This window comes from Puma concolor, chromosome C1, assembly GCF_028749965.1.
Source record: "Puma concolor isolate L17-30 chromosome C1, mPumCon1.1.hap2, whole genome shotgun sequence".
NCBI lineage: Eukaryota > Metazoa > Chordata > Mammalia > Carnivora > Felidae > Puma > Puma concolor.
Genome location: NC_141674.1, coordinates 145978988 through 145990843, shown reverse-complemented (window position 1 = coordinate 145990843; position 11856 = coordinate 145978988). Strand labels below are relative to the sequence as shown.

The 11856-nt window shown below is 34.4% G+C and overlaps 1 protein-coding gene across 1 annotated transcript in view; it reads right to left on the bottom strand.

The window, feature by feature from the left end:
* Positions 1-238: 238 nt before the first annotated feature.
* KCNJ3 (potassium inwardly rectifying channel subfamily J member 3) overlaps positions 239-11856 on the bottom strand; it is a 154102-nt gene continuing 142484 nt past the window's right edge. Inside the window, exon 3 of the mRNA XM_025928991.2 lies at positions 239-4014. Within this exon, the coding sequence (XP_025784776.2) occupies positions 3428-4014 (587 nt within the window). The 3' untranslated portion in view covers positions 239-3427. The remainder of the gene's footprint in view (positions 4015-11856) is intronic.

Sequence of the window (11856 nt, the reverse complement as noted above, 5' to 3'; positions counted from 1 at the left end):
CTCCAACAGAAATAATCCATTTTTGCCCCATCCTGTGTAGACAAATGGGCTTTTTAGTACTGAGACAACTAAATACATTTCTTAGTATTTAAAGCCATATATGGATGAATTTAAAAGCACATAAGAATTTTTCAAAAATAACTAATGATAAAATATCCTTATTTTTAATTTGTATATATTTACAAAACTGTATTCACATATTGCTGAGAAGGATGAATATTTCAAATGAGGATAAGCATTATCAAAATAATCATATTTCTTTTATTCACATCATTTTGATAAATAGAATGAAATATTTTACCATGACAGGAGCTATACCATGAAAATCCCACAAAAGGGACTAATTTCCAGTTGTTAAGTAGAGTTATTCAGTTCAATGAATACATTACATTTTGTTTTCCAATAGTCACTACATTGGTGGGCTGACAATTATCCTGGCTTCAGTTGACTTTTATTCTCTTTGATTTGAGCTCTTATAACTTCCTGAAATGGAAATACCAGAGATTTATTTTTTATTCAGTCAATAAAATGCAGAACTTTTCACTGCTGAGAAAATATGTCATATACAGATTGAACAAATGTTACATGAAATCGCTTGGATAAGAAGTCCTCCAGGATGAAATAGATGAAACGGAGATGATCTTTTTTGGAATGATCAGCATAAAAAAAAAAATCAGCAAAAGGAGAAGAAAAAGCAATTTTTTATTTTTATCCAAATATATCAGACTTCGTAATTTAGTTAGTTTCAACAAAAATGGAGAGTCACCATATAATGTATCATCCAAATCAGGACACTCGAAGAGTGAAAGGGAGTGCTATTATTAATTACACAGATACAACAGGTAGAAACTGGAACTCTCCCTGGTAAACTGGGACCTCGGATCAACTTAGCAATACGGGCTAAACTGCAATTACATGCAGAAATCATACCTTTCCCATACATATGTGGAAAAGATAAAGAAATAGCATCACTAAGAAAAATTAATTCTGGCAACCGTGGTTTTTTTCTCATCAATTGGATTTCTGTTGAAATATATCACTCCCTCCCTAAGCCGCTCACCTCTTCTAAGATAATCAATTCTTATTGCACCCATTTTCCATCTTGTTATTCTGTTTTCCTTACCTTAAACTGTTAGTTTCAGTATCTGAAATCATCTTATCTGTGCTCCCTCTGTCTCCGCAGCCGCCCTCCCCCCACTCTCCTACCAATAGTCAGTGTTCAAATGGGCAGCAACCTCCCCTTAGAGCCAAATGTCCAGGAGTTAAAATGGCCTAGGACATAAAAGACATGCAAAAATTTTCTGGAATGAATGTGTGAAATACATTCAGAGAGTTCATTTTTTGGTCCATGTTTTCCTTGGTACCAAAGACAAATTAGAATGACTCTCCAAATTAAATTATGGCTCTATTTAGTTTTAAGTGTTTGGACTAAATGATCTATGGAGTTTCTTCCACTGATAATGAATATCTCATGCCCCCTAGACCCCCTTGAGAATGGGATCAAGGGGTAGAACAACTAGCTCTATGCACAGTGGATGAATGCTCAAAGTTGATCATTTTGCCAGTAATAGTTCCCTGGGATTTGTTTGCACCTACAGAATTTGGTTGATACAGAGGTAGCCAGAAGGTATTATTGTATTTAACGATAAAATTGTTGACGTAATAATTTTCCAGTGAGAAAATCATCACAGGATTGCTAAAAAAAAACGGGAAATAATGGGAGCCCAAACCAGGCATTAAGGATTTAGATATTAATAAGGAGAAATAGCTAAATTCTGGACAGACTTACACTGCAATGCCCCCACCCCCCCACCAAAAAAAAAAAAAAAAAAAAAAACTATAGGAAAATCTATGACATTTTGATAAGGAGCACTTATAAATTTTCATAAAAATCTCTGCATTCCAAATCTTTATTTTGTAGGTGTTCTTCTGAGCAATAGTTTTTATTTCCACTAATGAGTAATAAATATCAGACCTTGGGGTTAGAAAAATAGTACTGTTAAAATTACTTTGGTAGGCCAGGCATCCAAGACACCAATAAAATCATTGTTTACCAAACAAACAAATAAACAAAAAAGCCCACATGGGTAAAATATCTTCAATTCATCTAATTAAAAATTCTCTCAGGTATATACATAACATTCTCCCTGAACCCAGTGACAGGCATGGGGTGGGATAGGTTCCCCAGGTGAGGAAAAAAGGTCTGTCCTGATACAATAAATGCCACAAACAAGATAACATCATTAAAAAAGAGACTCATTTAGACATACATATTTTAAGCATAGATATTTATCATCTGTTTCATTGTATTGTCGTATCTCTTCAAGAATAAATTATTGGTTTTTAAAATGACAGAACTTCCAGAAAAGGAGTGAAAATGTTACCAATTGCCTCAGTTTGAAACAGGGACCATTACTTATGTAATTTCAAGCAGATTCTGATATATTCAGTATAAGTTGGCTACTGATGATTACAATGATTCAGCATTTGTTCAGAGCTCATATTTGTATTAGATCATATACAAAACAGATTTCCAGACTTGAAGTAGTCCAGAAAAGGACCAATTCTCAAATTAACCAATTTTCCCCTAGTACTAGCAACTTTTAAAAATCCTAAGAAATTTTTAGCATATTGATGGTATGCTCTAAAATTTATAAGTTAAATATAATGGTTATATTTATGCAGGGCCATAAATAGCATAGACTTGTGTGACTCCCTCATATAAAGTACAATTGATAACCTCCCAGGACCTTAAACAGCAGAAAACATTAAATCAGATTTTAAAATGACAAATAATTTAAGGCTAAAATATTTGGTATTAATAATTAATGCCAGAAGCCTTCCTAGCCTAATAAAGTAAACATGCACAAGAACTACAACTTTGAACAAAACATCACAATTTTATCAGATATATATGTACGTATGTATGTGTGTGTGTGTGTGTGTGTATATATATAGATATATATACACACACACACACGTGTATATATATCTATATATATATACACACACATATATATAGTTTTATCGCCCTGAAAGCTATCCACTCATGTTTGGTTTAATACATATGTTAGAAATGTCGTGAAGAGTACCACCTCTTTAAATATATATATATATTTTTCCAGAATATACAATATAAATATACCATATATAAATCATGCCATAAAACTAAATGCAAAATTTGCACATTATTGCATGCTTGATGTGATAATACATGCCCGTTAATAAGAACTTTCTTACGGTGTCCTCCCTTTACACAACTTTTGCTTTCTGCACAGTGGCAATACTTGGGAAGAAAGGGTTCTCAAATATGCATATATGACTGGGGAAAAATGTACCTTTCAGATTCCTTCGAGGATTACCTCATCAGCCAAATATTGGACTATTACTAAATCAAACAATAAATAATGCCTACGGGGGTGTTTTGTTATGTGAATCGATCAGAGTTCATTTTTCTTAATTTGGCTGGGAGATTCCCTTCCATCCTGGCTGCTCCTCCCGCCATTTTTTGAAGCTTTGGTGGCAAATCAGCCACTGACTGGCTCATGGGATCAGACAACATCTTGGTGGTTTTAGATACCAGTTTTTCTTCTGAGTTGCCAGGAACTGAACTTATTCGTTGAAGTTTCATGGGCAAATCTCCCAAGCTGTAGGCTTTTTCTGAAGTTGTAGAACTCATCCTCAAGAGTTTTTTGGGAAAGTCTTCTCTTCCAGTAATTTTCTGCAGCTTAGACGGAAGCTTTGTAGTCATGTCGTCGAGTCCATCTAAGCATTCCACAGAATTGTGTCTTTCTTTGCTGTTAGTAATGGCTGGTGCTATCAAAGGGGACGACATAAGCAGCATTTCCTCCTGTTCTTTCACGCTATAAGGTGGCGTGGGGACTTCAAATGTTGCGTGAAACTGGGAGTAATCAACTTTAAAGAACCCTTCTTCTAAGGAAATCACGGGAAAAAAACGATGGCCCCAAAGAACTTCATCTTCAGTGTAAGATGTTCGAGCTTGACAAGTCATCCCTATGGGGCACAAAGAAAACCTGTGATAAGTTCTGCACAGTGCGCGGACATGCAACGCCAGTTTGACCGAAGGGATTCATTTTGCTTTCCTATTTACGTTTGAACTCTTATCTAAATAAACCGACTAATGGAACACGTGAGAAGTTTCAATACGTTAATAGCTTTGATACATACACTTTCTTCCAGTGAAAACCACAGGGCACTTTTACTGCACATGTTTGAGGGGCAACATATCAAGGCACAATTCATTGCTTTTTATCCATGAACCAAAAGTAATAATGACATCAATATGCGAACATATGTATTGATAGAAGGGGAGAAACCACAAAATCATTTCTATCGCTCAAGAAGCCATGTGATATATGAAACAAACCCAACTTTGCATCCAAACTTTACCACTGTGTAAACTTCTTAAGATACTTCATTGAGTATCACTTTCCTCTTCTGTAAAGGATGAAATCCCTGCATCACAGTACTGTTGTGAGCACGGTAAATAAAGTAACATGTACAAAAATGTAAAAGGTGTCATATAATGCCTTAATAAATGAGAGCAAAGAGAACTATCCCAAGTATTTGCCAAGTTAATAAAAGTTGAAAATATTTTTATCTTGGTTAATAAAAAGTCATCATGGTGGTCCTACTCTTCTGGACCTTTCAGGCCAGCATAAACTTTTGCTCAAGTCTTAGAAATCTACATGCTAACATCAGTAATCTGTGTCAATGTGATGTTTCAAATTTTATTCCTGCTGTAGGAATCTCTAAAACCAGATGCAGGATATCAGGTATAAAATGTTGCTACTTACATGTTATGTTAACTTGGATATCATTTACATCATGCCACTCTTATTTACTCAACTGTGTTGTCTTCGTAAATCAGATATTTAGAGCGGGTTACTATTAAATCAGTCAACCTCAGATATTCATTAGAAGTGTGAAGACTGAGAAGTACATGAATACATTTAAAACATGTTATCAAACTTCAGTCTCATTTCAGTCAGAAGACAGAACTTTTTGTAACTTGCAAAATCCAGTACCTTCTTTCACCTGTACTATCAGACTTCTATTTTAGGCTAGTAAAGTGTAAAATTTAAAAAATGCATTTCTGTAATAATTAAGAATAATTTAAACAAATAATGACAGCCTTTCTGCTTACATTTCTCTTCTCTCTCTGTCACTTTATAAATAATTTCTATTGGGGTTAAGCCTGGAGTAATTTGGATAAAGGGATATTCTGTCTTTTCCCTTGATGAGCAATCATACATACAATACTGAGAAAAAGGATAAGTACATAATTGAAAAGCCATATTGAAGATAATTTCTTCCTGGAATCTTTACAAAATCTTGCCTTATAACTATTGTCAGCTATGCATCACCAAAGAAGCAGCTGTTACACTTATATACCATCCTTTTCCAGATCCTTCTTAAAGAAACAAATGCAGAAAATAAATACCTATCATATCTCAGGCACTGTGTTAGGTGCACTCTGTTTATTATTTCTAATCTTTAAGATCATCCTAATAAGAAATATTCTTGGGGCACTGGGGTGGCTCAGTTGGTTAAGCATCTGACTTCGGCTCAGGTCATGATCTCATGGTTCATGAGTTCAAGCCCCGCATCAGGCTCACTGCTGTCAGCACAAAGCCCGCTCTAGATCCTCTGTCCCCCCGCCCCCAACCTCTGCTCCTCTCCTGCTCAGGCCATGCTCTCTCTCTCTCTCTCCCCAAAATAAACATTTTTTAAAAAAGAAGATATTCTTATGTCCATTTTAAAGATAAGAAATAGAGCACTCAGAGAAATAGATCTTGACCTTCCTTGGGCACAGATCTAGGTAGCTATAGAGAAAGCACAGTATTATTCTAATTTCTGGGGGGGTGGGGTTGATATTGTTCTTTTTACTCTGCCATCGTGTCACTAATATTTTAGTTAGGAAACTGATTCTAAACAATCTATCAAATTAACTGTCATGGTGAACATCATACTGGTCAAATACCAGTCTTCATAATCAACATTTTATCAGGAATAGCCCTCAGAAACATTTATACATGGAGATAACAAAATTAGTTTAAAGAGTAATTTGTAAGTACTATAGACATACACACAGTAGCATTCTGTATCTTCAATTTCTAGCCTGTATTTCATGAAAAAAACTTACAGATGATCATTCAGAAAAGATTGAAAAATGTATTTCCTGATATATTTACTTGACTTTATTTTGAACAGTTTAAAGATCACGAAAAATTATAATACACAACAACTATCCATGTTCCTATCCATTAAGATATGAAAAATAAAATAAATAAGTACCCTGTATTTGTTTTAAAAAAGTACCTTTAAGTTTCTCTCCCAAAGCAGTCACTCTCATAATTTATGTATTTTTCCAGCCCAGGATATTAATATAAATTTAAGAAAAAAAATCAGAGGGCTCTTGGTGGCTCAGTCAGTTGAGCATCTGACTCTTGATTTTGGCTCAGATCATGATCCCAGGGTCATGGGATTGAGCCCCATGTCAGGATCCATGCTGAGTGTGGAGCTTAAGATTCTCTCTCACCCCCTGCCCCTTTTCCCTGCTCATGTGCTCTCTCCCTCTCAAAAGAAAATAAAAGAAAAAAATCATAAATATATATTTACTGTTAAGTGACAGTACTTCCTTCACAGCCCCATTTTACCTTTTAAAAATTATGCCACTGAAAATTGATGGTGGGTAGAATTATCTGAAGTAAGGGCATATAGTAAATATAACTCAGTGTAACATAGGTTTGTAGGTTTGTCCTCTGGTCATTACAAATGGATGTATATATTAACAGTTCAGACATATAAATTCAGACATAAACTTTGTTCAGTTACTTGTAACAACAAAAGAGTAAACACTGAAACAAAATCCAGTTACTATCACCATCTTAGTTCATTCCATTTTAGTGACATTTTTTACATTGGGAAAGGAAAGGAAAGGAAACAAAAAATCAACATTCTGTCCCATTATTTATCTTTATAATATACCACATTGCTGATCTGCAATGCTTACTTATCCTGAGCTGTTTCCTGGGTAGTTATCAGCAGTCAATGAAAAAAAGTAAAAAAAAAAAAAAAAAAAAAAAAAAAAATTAAATGGTGGGGAAGCATGGAAGAAATAAAATCTTATGGAATTTTCACTTTGGGGAAACAGGATATTGAATACTAATAAGGTGCTGAAGGTACAGTGACATCTACAATGTAAACAGGTATTTCAAGCATCTGTTCACATAAAGATACCTATAAGCATTGTTACTCAAATGCCAGTGGAGGATTTTGACAGAAAAGTAGGGTGGGGAGATTTATTTCTACTATGTGAAATTAAACTAATTTCTTTTCAGACTGAACTCGTTGTTGGATATGAATTATGAATTTGGCTGTCAATTCAATGTTACTTGGATATCATTTACCTCATGCCACTAAGTAGCATGTGAAAAATACCTGAAACTCTCTGAGATTCAGTTCTCCCTTCTACAAAGCAGAGAAGAAGCATCATCTCATAAAGCTATTGAGAGCTTTGGACAAGTGCACAGAACAGCACTTGCTATTTAAGGCAAAGCTTAATAATGACTGCTGGGTTTACTGCTCTATAGTAATAATCATTTCCATTTCCTGTTCTTCCTGAAAATTAGTGTTAATGCATTAACGTAAGTGGGGAGTTTTGACATATCACTAGTTTGCCCCACATCAGCAGTATGGGAAATTAAATTTACAAATAGCTAGATACCAGATAGCAATTCTCTTTTTGGAATAATGATCCATTAAACATTCAAAATGTTCTAAAATCTAGAAAAAGATACACTGCTCATATTTCCAAATATTAGAGTTTCTTAGTTTCCATCCATGTATCTCCAATAGCTTAGGAGACTGAGTGTAGAAGCTTGGGGTGGATTATTAAAAAGGCCTGCAGCAAGGTGACTAAAACCATGACAATACTTTGGTAATTATACCAAGGATATTTGCATTTGACTCATGTTTGTTCCTCTGCTCCTTCTTTTACAGTTTCATTAGATATAGGTACACAGATGCATACATTTCCAATTCAACAGCATTACAGTTTTTTTAATTTTTTTTTAGTTTTTTATTTAAATTCTAGTTAGTTAACATAGAGTGTAATATTGGATTCAGTAGAATTTTGTGATTCATCACTTACATACAACACTCAGTGCTCAACGCATATGCCCTCCTTAATGTCTATCACCCATTTAACCTATCCCCACCCATGTCCCCTCCAGTAACTCTCGGTTTTTTCTCTACAGTGAAGAGTCTGTTTTTGGATTTGCCTGTCTCTTTTTCTCATGTTTATTGGTTTCGTTTCTTAAGTTTCAGATATGAGTGAAATCATATGGTGTCTTTCTCCGACTGACTTATTTCACTTAGCACAATATACTCGGGTTCCATCCACATCATTGCAAATGGAACGATTTCATTCTTTTTGATGGCTGAGTAATATCCCATTGTATATTTTTAGCACATCTTCTTTATCCATTCCTCAATTGATGAACATTTGGGCTCTTTCCATAATTTGGCTATGGTTGATAGTGCTGCTATAAACATCAAGGTGCATGTATCTCTTTCAATCAGTATTTTTGTATCTAACATCAGTTTTTTAATCTGGTTTAAACTTACAATATTAATATCCAGTCAACATATGAATAATGATATTAAAGTATTAGAAGGTGGAAAACGGAAAAATGTCTACGATGGTCAATCTGCAGTTTAGACAATGTTCTAAGGTAACACGCAACTGACAGACTTCTTTTTACACGTTAACCCAAAATGGTGTTGAAAAAGCCAAACACAGATTTCAGCTGAAAAGATTTAAAGTAAAGATAATATGTTTCCTAAGAACATGTGTTCTTAGTATTAGTATTATATATTAGTATATATATATTATATATTATGTATTAGTATTCTTCCTTGTAGAATACTTTATCTTATGTTTCTTACTCTAAGTCATTTTTTTAAGTCATTTAAAAATAACCCATGCTTAGATTCATAATTGGAAATGCTGTTTGAATCAAAATAAATGCAGGTGAATGGCATTATTCACAGGGTACTATATGATTGCAACTCTTAACTGGCATTGTGACAGTTTGCGTATTTTAACCAGATTCCAAGCTTGAACAAATGTGATGAAAATCAACACGAGCTCATCTCTGTGGAAACTGGTAAAGCAACAGATGCTGCTACTGGAAATAGCTGGGACTTTTGATCCTTAGATGAAAAACATTTTGTGAAAAGGGGATTTATTTCCTGCACTAATTCTTAGATGGAAAAGCTATAGATTGCTTTTTAATTTATTCCAGCACTGTGTTGATCTAAAATGATTGAGGCAATGCGGTCTAACCTTTTTAGTTTTGACTTGTCCCCTTCCTGATTCTCCCTTTAAGTTCTTCTTTAAGTGAATTGAACACTTATTCAAATAACAAGTCTGAGAGCTTTTTAAAGTGAAAATGGGCAAGGGAGTTGCTATTTGATAAGTCCTTAATTAAACTTTCAGAATACCTCTAACTCAGCGATTCTTTGTTGTTTCTGCTGGTTAGAAATGGTCCCCTACATAAGGTGTGTGTGAGATGGTTAAACACAATATAACCAGGCCAAGGGGAATGTCTGGATGTTGTGACACAGAAAATATCAAATAATCAATAACTTGTGCACAGCAGAGGCTTTATCTAAACCTTAATATGGAATCTGCTGAGAGACAGAGAGAGAGAGAGAGAGAGAATTCTCTTATAATAGTGGCTATCTTTTATGTGTGCACTATACAAAAGGGAAAATTGGAGAAAAATCTCCTTTAATTAAGCTATGTAATAATAATAGGTAATAATAGTAAGATTGCTATAAGAACTTATGTGTGCCAACCATCTCTCTAAGCACATTGTACATGCTATCTTGACTCTTCTCAGCTCTGATGATGTACTTGAATCCCTGATCCATTACTAATTAATGTGCAAACTTGAAAACAACCATTAAATCTCTTTACTCCTCAGTCTCGTCATCTGTAAATTAAGGCCCACTCTCTTGATTTTACATAGGATAAACTGAGAGGATTAAATGAAATTATGTAATGTATATATAAGTTGTATGTACAATAAATATTGCTCATTTTCTTCTAGAAGAGTCCCTAAATACAGGACATCTGACTACTCTACAAGTTTCATTTATATACATACATCCACAACTGAAAATTTTAGCCAAATGATATATTGTTTTTATTCATTAAATTTGTCATTTTTGTTTTTTTCCCCCAAATTGGCAGTGGTTTTTACAACTTAGCATGTATAGCATGTGCTGTATCACAAGTAATTTCCTAGACTGCCCTATATTATTGCTCTGAATATTACTGAATAGTCTGTAGCTGTTGCTTCCCTTAAGTACTCCCCAAATTTCACCCATCCTCCAAGATACAATAACTATAAGGCATACTTGTCATTCTCTGCCTGTTCTCTGTTGTGTTGTACTGAGCTGAACCCAAGTTTACACTCTAAACTTTCTGAGGCAGTATATGATGTTAGGATTTTGTTATTTGTTTTTTGGTTTTTTTTTTATCTTGTTTATAAAACAAAGACACTCTGTCCACCACTGTTCAATAACACTAAGGTTATGGCATCAGGCTCCTCTGGGATATAGGTTGCAAAGCTATTAAGAATATATAAATTGCTTCCAGAAACTGCAGTTTTCAAATAGATGGAATCCCTTTAAAGCTCAACATATTCTGCTCAGACACTTTAGAGAAGAGTAGAAGTTTCTGGCATGCATTCAACCCAATATTATCCTCTATTATTTACAAGCACTTGGCCTTACAATGTGTTCTCAGACATCACTTTGCTATTATCGCTTGAGCTAGGTCAAAAAATCCTAAGAAGATTAAAAGACAAAAACAAGAAGAAAAACCCAAATACATTTATTAGAAAATAAAGTGTCAAGGGGCGCCTGGGTGGCGCAGTCGGTTAAGCGTCCGACTTCAGCCAGGTCACGATCTCGCGGTCCGTGAGTTCGAGCCCCGCGTCAGGCTCTGGGCTGATGGCTCAGAGCCTGGAGCCTGTTTCCGATTCTGTGTCTCCCTCTCTCTCTGCCCCTCCCCCGTTCATGCTCTGTCTCTCTCTGTCCCAAAAATAAATAAACGTTGAAAAAAAAATTAAAAAAAAAAAGAAAATAAAGTGTCAATAAGAAATTTAGTAGTTTCGAATTCAATAGTTTAGGTTTCTTACTTTCCAGAAGAACAAAAGAAAGGAAGATAGATTTTTAACCAACAACAAAGATGGGTAGATTTGCAAACAGGAATGCAAGTGCAGGTGAAAAGGGTCAATGACACATAGAAACTATGACAGATAATTCATGGTCATACTGTTAAAAACATATTTAAGAGGATTGGGGTAATATTAATAGCCAAAGAACACGGGCTTTGAACTTGAGGTTGCTGTGTTTTAACCACACAGTATTAGTAAGATCTTAGGCATATTATTGAAATTATCTAAACTTTAATTGCTATAAAATATGGATAGTTATAAGGGATAAAATATATAATTTATTAGGTTATTATAATTGAATATGATATAATCAATTTAATGGGTCTCCCACATTACCTGGTAATAATCATTAGCTATTATCAATCATCATTATTATTGGGGTTTTAATTAGTTAAAACGTCACTTTAGATATATTTCAATTCTTTAGTGATCACCCATTTCTCAGAATCAACTCAAAGCAAATGAAATAATTTTTGCCTTGTTAGTTTCTATTAATTTGTTATAGACCATGTTGTCTATACTTATCTGCAATAAGAAGAAAGGCCTATTAGTACACACAATGTAAATGGAGTCAAGTCTG